Source organism: Emydura macquarii, unplaced genomic scaffold (genome assembly GCF_026122565.2).
Source record: "Emydura macquarii macquarii isolate MOO-44397 ecotype Brisbane River unplaced genomic scaffold, CSIRO-AGI_Emac_v2 contig_2768, whole genome shotgun sequence".
NCBI classification, from domain to species: domain Eukaryota; kingdom Metazoa; phylum Chordata; order Testudines; family Chelidae; genus Emydura; species Emydura macquarii.
The window spans coordinates 49,373,549-49,382,784 of NW_027132905.1; the positions used below are offsets into that span (position 1 = coordinate 49,373,549).

Consider the following 9,236-nt stretch of genomic DNA (forward strand, 5'->3'; position numbering starts at 1 on the left):
TTTGTTTCTGTTGGAAGCTGTTTTAATAACAGCCCAACCCAATTACAGTAGCAGTCACAAGGGCCACTGTGCTTAAAGCAATGGAATTCCTTTTAGGAAGGGTGCAGCATCCAATTTTGCTTGTGCTGTTCACTCGTAAAGGGACTTTAGCCAAGTTACTTGATCTCTTTCCAAGGCAGCAGCTGTGAAAGGAGGCCCCTCTGAAAGATCAGAGGAACTTCAAAGTGCAGACTCGGCCTTCTGAAACGGTCCTACGCCATCAGGATTTCAGCCCAGGTGCAGGCTGCCTAAACCATGTTTTGTTAAATAGTAAAACTGCAGGAATAACCTTAATGGCTCAGGAGTAGGACCTAGCCTGCCATTCAGTAACTGTTTAACTAGCACTTTGTTTACTCCACGCTAGCTAGGTAACTTCCCTCAATTCTGTTGACACTCACTTGAACAGTGGACATGCTGCAGACTGATTTCTAAAAGGGTCTACATCTCCATTTGAAATTTCTTAAGGATCCACACATGAAAAAAGGTAGAAAGCCACGTATTTCCATTCTAGAGTGAGAAACATGCTATGCCTGAGGGAAGCTGCAGTAGTTCTGATGATGCACTGTTGTTAAACAGCCTCAGTGAAGACAGAAGGAACTTACTAAAACATGGCAGAAGAAAACTAGCTTAGTCCCTACACTTCATCCTTTGGTTTCAGTTGTAGGTTAGTCAGCATCTGCTCTCAGAAAGGAATATAGTCCGGCTTGTTCTCTTAACTGTCGAATGAAGACAAAACCCAACCTATTAGGCATCCTAGGCAATAAGAATTGGAACATTCTCCTTTAGAGAGCAACTGTTTAAATGCAACTTGTCTCCCTGCAACTATCATTTCTAATGCAAAGAGAGCAGTTCAAAAGCAATTTTCTGTAGAAGGGAAGGATTATGGGGCAGTGAAGTCGATTTGCATAGATAGGGCTCAAGTTTCAAGAATAGTCACATAGTGGAAAGGGTTTTACTTCCTATATGAAACCTTTAGCCTGCTCTGAGGTTCTGTAAAATTGCTCCTGGCCCAGAGATGCCCAAATAAGCATTAAGAATCCAAAATTTCTACTTAAATTTTATATATAAACCATTTGCATCATCTTTGATAAATAGGAAGTCTGTGGGTTGATTGACTTTGTCCTGCTGCAACAGAGGGAGATGACCCATGGGCTCCAGTGGACTAGGCCTGAAATAGAACAAACTGTCTCTAATGTCCTATAGCGGGCCTTTCAGTTAGTTGGCATTGTCCTGGTTGTCATCCTCCATCTCCTCTGAGGTTTCCTCTGTGTCTTTCGCCAACTGCTGGAAATCTCCTGTCTCGGAATGCCACATGCACTTGATAGTCACTTTAAACTCTGCCATCTCATAGCCAAACAGTTTCTGAAAGGGAGACAAACTTGTCACTCAGACTGCTAGCCCCCTCGGGGCAAGTCTAGCTCTCACATTCAGTAACGCCTTTAAACTAGATTGTGGCAAAATTGGGAATGTAAGTAAGGCAAGAGTCATACTAAAATGCACATTATGATTAAGTTGTCCAAGTTGAGCAAGACCAGAAGCAAGAAGCTATTTTAATGCAGATTTTCCCTTCAGTTTAGATGAGATGGATCCTTTCCCCAGTCCCTCACTTTCAGGCAGCTATGATTTTACTGTTGGTTTTGAAATGCACAGTATAAAACTAGAATGCAAAGGTAGGATTCAAGTCTCAACATGCAAGGCATTTAATTTTTAGTAATGCCCTGGCCTAAATACCACCCATCATCCATGAACCTGGTCATTTCTCCTTATGTTCTGATAATTAAGCAATACCTGTCTCACCATAGGATATTTCTCAAGTGATCAGCTGGGCTCTTTCAGTTGCACCTTGGGCTCTTATTCTTCCAGCTGGTCGTTAATCCTCAGTCCAGCATTATTGCTTAGCAGCCAAAACAGCTCTTAAGGATGCATATTAAAACTCCAATGAACAGCAGCTATGCATTATAGTCAATATCCAGAACAGGAGTAATTTGATTTGAACACACATGGTCTCCAAGGCTGACTTAAATTTACTGACCACACTGATTTGTAATTTCATGAAAGAGACACGGGGCTTCTTATTGGATGGAAATACTTGCTGCAGCTGAACTGTAGCTGCATAACTGTGCTGCTAACCTGTTACTCACCAAGACACGAGCCTGTTCAGGAGTCAGAACATCCCCTTCCTTGCAGACTTCATAATCGGAGAGCAGTGTCACTACTCCTGCAGGAACAGGGAGGAAGAAGGTGGGATCCAGTCAGGGGGTGAATACCACATGAAGTGGAGGAACCCTGGAGCTGCTATGGTGATTGGAGCTCCCAGCCTGGTTCTCTATTGCTGGCAGCATAGAGTAATGAAGCTTCAAAGCAGCAGCTCTTTGTACCAAAGTGGTACAGGTCTTACTAGGGTTTAACATTCGTCTCAATTATAAATCTTGATGCTAAAATTCAGCACAATAAATTGGTTTGATTTTTACATAGGCTGATAGTTCTGTGCAGAAATGTAAGGTATGTATTAGTTATTGATATGCAGTGTAAACCTACTTTAGTGACCAATCTCTTAGCAGGTGTTTGCTTCATATCTGTCCTCTCAAATGCTGAGTACCCATGGCTCTGCCATTTTCATGCAATTACTAATTCAGGCTGTTTCTCTCAAAGGAGTGGGAGGAGGGAATCACAGATTTCACCTAATCAGCTGTGGCTTTGCCAAGGCATACAATGAAGTAAATAAACCACCTTCTCAGCAAGAAATCCTTGTGACCTGTAGGTCAAGCCCAGCTGTCACCAGCTGACTGATTTGAAAAACCAAGGCATCTTGGAGATGGAGCTTTCATCAGGTGCTTGGCTTATTCTGACCAGCTCTAAGACAAGAATGTTATGATTCAGAACAAATAATTCTAGTGCCAACCATAGGAGGAGGAAGGGGTTTTAATATTACATGTTTCCTGCTGAACATATGCTCTGAGTTCTGCTTCCTTCATCTAACACTCTTCCTGTCGGGTCTTTCTGCATATATGCGGACCAAGATGCTATCCACAGTTATTAAATAAAAGCCAGTAAGTCTGGAATAATTTTAGTAGCAGAGAGGGAAACATGGTCACATGCCCCAGCCAGCTCACATACCTTTCTTCAAAGCCGTTGGCAATCCCAGCTGCCGTAACTGAGGCTCCATAGAATGGGGAAATTGCTCTAGGGGTCCTGTGTCCAGACTCACTGTGAATGTCGCCTTGTTACCCGCCCGGGCGAAGTCCATCTCTTTAAACTGAGAGAACCATCTGGGAGAGGGGGCAGGAAACAAGAGTGTTACTTATTTAAGAAGCCTCCAGCTGTAGAATAAACCTCACTTGGGATGGGTCAGCCTGGGACTCTCCCCATTCTATCCCAAGAGGTGCAGACACTGTGAAATCAGCATCAACCTACGGGTTTTGTACCACCATCCATCACTCCAGTATCCAAACACTTTCCATATAAAACATATCTGCAGTAATAAGGCCCCTGGTGAACTTCAGAGAGTCTCTGGCTCTGTGCGCACAGCAGCTTATGGAAAGCCCAGACTAATTGTTTTTTGCAGAAGGGGAAAGGGAAGGTGGGGGAAAGAGGGTAATTGAGGTTGTGAATGTTCTGTTGATGGAAAAGCTTTATAAGTAGGCAGGTTTGCAGTGTTTCCTACTACCTCATTCAAGAAATTCATCCCTTCCAAGCTAGGTGTACAGTACCCCCTCTGCCCCTCGCAGCAAAGTTCCTCTAGTTAGCTTGGGTCCACAGGATGAATGACAGGCCAATGTATCAAGAGATGTTCTCCTGCTTTCACAGGGTCTCTCCTGCACAGGCAGGTAACACCAGAAGGTGATTTGTACTTGTGTATAAACGATCTCTTGGGGACTCTGGAAAGCTTGGTAGCTGTTTGACCCCCACACTCACTTTGCAGGTAAATGCAAGTTATCTTAGAGCATGAGATTCAGGAAAGGAAGAGTCCAGTCAGCCGTGTTGGGGGGGGGGAGGGGTCGTGAGCCAGAGATTGCTTAACCATTGCTCACCCTGTGGCATTAGATTTTATTCTTATGGAGATTACCCAATTTAAATGGATGAGTGTGGTTCAACATCTCCCCAAGAACGCAGCCATGTGAGTCAACGTAGCACCTTCCCACTCCCTTTTCCATCATGGCATAACCTGCTATAACTTTCCCCCTGCTGCTTCCACTGTGAGCTTCTCCCAGTGCACCTCCAAACCTAAGTAGGCGTAAAAGCATTTTAAGATGAACACTGTCAGGAGGCCAGCATCAAGGAGAGCGGGAGAATTGTTGCCAATGATAGCCTCTGTTTCAGTTAGGGAGAAGAGGCTCAGTCTGAACTTTAGTTCTCTCTCTATCAAGATGTAACACTGGTGACAAGTGTGTCAGTAGACTGAAGCCCCTCTTACCCACACAGATACTTACTCATTCACTTCATCTTTGGTGCGATTGGTGAACAGGAGACCAACTTCACCTCGCAGGTGTCTGCTGACCTGTAAAATAAGGAGCACATGGAGTTCAGCAGGGCACTTATCCTTGGCTGTGCTGAAGCCCCCAAACACCAAAGAGTTTGTTCAAGAAAACCAGATAATTCAGAGGACCCAACCCTCAGATTTACATATGCTGATTCATCAACCCTGATGTTTCTTGTAGGCCTTTGATGCTGGGAAGAACACTAAATTAAAGAGGACATGATGTAGATGGCAAGTCTATTTCCAAAGATTTTTCTTCCCGCCGTGAAACCTGTTCTCTGCTGAGGGAAACAGTGGCTTGGCAGGACACTCCAAATGTAAAGAAAGGAGGTTAGATTATGGAGGAGGGAAAGAGTATGAATCACTGGCGCTGACAAGAGTTAAGATCAAGATTCTCAGATATTTGATGAGGAAGAGTCACAGAAATTCCATTTGAAAAGTCACTAGGATCTAGTCTTAGAATTGCTGAAGGAGAAAAGTTAGTTAAACAGGATTTTTTGAGGCCTGTGAGGGCGCTTAGCTTCTGAGTTTAGTTTTTCAAACTGTAATAAGAATTCCATAGGGTTGAGACTCCACATTATTTTGAAAATTTGGATGGATGAATTCAGACTGTTCACACACAGGCTGCAGTCCTACTTCAGTGAGAGGCCAAAAAGATTTGAAGACATATACATGTGGAGATCCTTCTAGCTCTACCAACAGTTCTGCCTCCACCACAAGGAGATTAAGCAGCATTGGCTGAGAGGTGGCACTTGCACCTGAAACCCAGACCTTGTGGTGAGAGTTATTGTAGTACTAACAAGGAATGTCCCGCCAATTAGACATCTTGTGAGCAAGGCACAGTGATTTCCACCCCCAAAACATGCCAGGGGTCCGAGAGAGAAATGTTGCAACATTCTCATACACCCTTCCTTCGGTGAACTGATTAAAAGGACAAATTTCATACTGTTGTGAAAGAACCGATGGTGAACAAAGCTACGCTGATGTGAAGCTAACCACCACCAGAGTCCCAGGGCTGCCCACACTGGAAGTGGGACTCTTGTCCCAACAGGTGACAGGCAAATTGCCTAAAGATCTACATATCAGTGAAGAACTGGCTTTGTAGTTTTTATCATTATCATTGTGATAGTGCCTATGAGCTCCAGTCATGGACCAGGACCCTTTGTGCTAGATGCTGTACAAATACAAGGCAGAAAAATGATCCCCAAAGAGCTGACAATCTAAGGGCTGGCCTATACTACAGAGTTTTGTCGACAAAAGTCAGCTTTTGGCAACAATACAGTGGTGATGTACACACTACAATGCTTCCCCTGATGACAAAACAACAACATAAAACCACCTCAATGAGAGGCTTAGAGCTTTTTGCAGCAAAGTCAGGGTGACAAAGCATAAGTGTAGATGCTGTGTGCTGTAACTGGGCTCCAGGAGCTATCCCGCAATGCCCACCCTAACGGCTCTGCTCACTGGTTTGAACTCTGCTGCACTGCCCTGCATTTCAGCTACAAAGGCATGCGCCCGTCCCCTTTCAAAGCCCCAGGAAGTTTTGAAATTGCTCAGTGCAGAGCGTTCACACAGCTACCCGCAGCAAACCAGCTCCTGCCTAGACTACAGGGGAGGAGGTGGATCATTCTCCTGGATCTGTGGAGGACATGAGGCTGTGGGAGAATCTGGAGGGAATCAATCCTTCTCTCCAAGGAAGGGCTGCTGGTGGGGGAGGAAGGGGGAGAGACTCCTGATGTGCTGTGCAGAGCCAGGAAGGGAGGTGGGGGACTGATGTCAGTGTGTCTCCCTCCCCCTGCCGGTGTACAGATCTCTACTGAGCTGGGGTGGAGGTCAGGACACCAGCTGTCTGTGCACCAGCTTCTGCCTCGGGATTGGTTACTGCCGGCTGCTGTCTGAATTTAAAGAGACAGCATGCAGACACACTCACTATCCCCCAACACACACACATTCATTCCCTGTCACACACTCTCCCCTCCCCTCCCCACTCACACACTTCTGTGGGATTCTTGTGTTTGTACTCAGCAACATCAGTTTGGCTGACAGGGCAGTTAAGAAGTGGCTGTCAAACTAGTAGGATGCCCATGGAACAATGAGATTCAGAAACCGTTATCATGTGATGCTGTGCTGCCCTATCAGGCATTGCAAACCCTTCCCAAAGCACCCTGTGCAGTTGCACAGTGGGATAACTACCCACAGTTCACTGCTCCGTGTCGATGCAAGAGCTGGTAGTGTGAATGCACTCCACTGACACAGCATAGTGAGAACACGCAACAGCGGTTTAATTACAGCAGTGGCCGTACACCAGCATAACTTGTGTTGACAAAAGTTTGTAGTGTTGGAAAGGTCTAAGTATCTGAACCCTATTTACTGCACATGGAAGTATATTGATCCATTCTGTCTTTCCAAAGCTATTCTTTATTTCCTCTTGAGATTTACAGAGAATAGGGTTTACTTCCAAACATGCAAAAGCTATGGAAATCAGAACATACCTGGTGTAAGTTCTCCTTATACTCATCAGCTGGCCCTCGTCCCAGTGCCATCATCATAACTTTGTTTTTTCCAAAGAAAATCCTTTTGAGAGAGAAAAAAAAAAAAAAGAATCCATCATGATGGTCTCCCTACATCTGCTGAGTTGAATCAGGGATTAAGACACAGGTTCTTAATCTGGGAGTCACAGCCATCCTCTCCCTTTCTTTAGGACTGGGGAAGGGGATCTTGAAACTTCTCTCTTGTAACCAAAGGATTAGGAAAATTAGTGTTCTGCCCCAAACAGGAGAGGTAAGGAAGATGATACAGTCATTGCAACACTTTAGCTCTACATGCCAGTGCCTGAAAGGTGCAGCTGTCATGGAATACTGCCCTGTTCTTTTAAAAAACACTCCCGTTGATAGCTGAAATTTTAGGGTTAATCTCAGCGCTGCAGCCAAGAGTCTCAAGCTACTTCCTGGAAACTGCCCTGTTGAGGGGTGGAAGAGGAGAAAATTCATAGATCTCTTCTAGCAGTTTACCAACTCCCTCAGAACTAAGTACTAGTAATCTGTCTAAGCTATCTGTACACCTATAATGCAACATTCATGATCAATAGCCATGAAAGGAAGCGATCTGGGAGACTATTCCTCACCTGCTGTGTTTCCAGGCACTTCTGATATCCTTCAGCTTGTTGTTTCTCATATTGGCAACAGAGAAGATAAAGAGGTATTTGTAGGTGTCCACACATTTCCGCAACTATAGGAAAACATGATGTTGAGCAGTTATAGCAAACAGAGAAAACCCCATCGCATACCAATGCCTTTCAGCAACAGCTTAAACACAGAAGGTGGGGTGGAAGAATTGTTCAAAGATTCTATTCATGGCAACCTCTCTAGGACCTCAGCAATATTAAGAACTCAATGGCACTAACAACTATGAATGTTTGATGTGAGATCCTCCATCTGAACTTATCAATGCAAAAACACTATTTTATAAACATTATATATTATAAAATAAACAGGATTTGCTAAACTGCATTAGACAACTCATCCATTAAGTCCACTGTCCTGACCATGGTAAAAGCCAATACTTGAAGAGACTGAGAGGCCTCAGTAATGTACTCGGTCAATTGTATGACCCAGCACACAGACGGTACGAAGAATCCTTTTCTGACCCTTGTCAGCTTAAATCCTGAAGTCGTTTTGCTGTATACAATGTAACTTTTTTTTTTAAAAAAAGAATCTTAACAGATCAATAATGAATTCATCTGACATAACAGTTGACCAGTGTTTCTGGGGTCTAGTCAAATTGCCTCTGAGTGGCTCATTTTCCCCACATCTGTAATGCAGGTACTGAGACTTAGTGTGTGTAAAGTACATTAAGATCCTCACAGGAGGGGATTCTACCGAAGGGAAAGGGCATAGCTATGCTTTCCTCCAATACAGAATGGAAAACTACGTGCAGCTCCTTGAGACATACCGTACCTTCTTACTTACCTCTTCTATTAAGCTCTGTTTGACTTCTAAGCCTTTCTTTGTGGTTTTTGTCAGGGAAACTGAAAGAAAGAAAGAAGAGCTTCAGTGTAATTCGCCGCTTGGGTACTCCTTGTGGAAAGTACAATTACACCGCCCAGAAACCGGGCTGCCAAACACAGCCCGGAAATCAGCTTGGATGAACGCGCAGACTGTTGATTCACTCCTAGCAGACCACAGGCAACCTTCTGGCGCTGACGTTTTGCTGGGACCCCCCCCCCACGGTTGTAGGGTCCGGGCTTCAGTTACCGACTAAAACACCCGCCCCGCCCCCACCCCCACTGCCCGGCCCAGACTAAGCAGGCAAGAGCCCGCCGAACACCCCGCAGCAGCGATACCCGGCACCGCAGCGGGGCAGGGACCGAACTGCGGGGCGAAGAGCCTCCCCTGCCCCCCCCCCGCGGCTCCTGAGCCCCCAGGCTCTGCCTCGAGCCCCGCCTCACAGCGGCGAGGCGCCCGCTGACGGTGCTGCTGCTGCTCAGGGCGGCGGGCTACAGAGCGCCCCCCCCCCGCCTCCAGACAGGGGGCCCCGGCGGGCAGCCCCCAGGCCGCGCTCTGCGGGGGGGGAGGGGGAGTCACTCACTCTTCTTGTCCCGCTTGGACTTGGGCATGGCTCGCACGTTGCTGCCTCAGCGGCGCCCTGAGGTGCCGAGGACCAGCTGTGCCGCAAGGGCTGCCGGGATAGGAAGCCTATGGAGGTGCCTGAGCAGAACCGC

At 46.0% G+C, this 9,236-nt stretch overlaps 1 protein-coding gene across 1 annotated transcript; it reads right to left on the minus strand.

Moving 5' to 3' along the window:
• Positions 1-114: 114 nt before the first annotated feature.
• Positions 115-9,199, minus strand: MRTO4 (MRT4 homolog, ribosome maturation factor). Its single transcript, XM_067567533.1, has 8 exons — positions 9,104-9,199; positions 8,485-8,543; positions 7,641-7,744; positions 7,009-7,090; positions 4,470-4,537; positions 3,157-3,308; positions 2,181-2,257; positions 115-1,401 (listed from the first exon to the last, which is right to left on the minus strand). The coding sequence occupies exons 1-8, from the start codon at positions 9,129-9,131 to the stop codon at positions 1,255-1,257; spliced, it is 717 nt and encodes a 238-aa protein (XP_067423634.1). The 5' UTR covers positions 9,132-9,199; the 3' UTR covers positions 115-1,254.
• Positions 9,200-9,236: the final 37 nt, after the last annotated feature.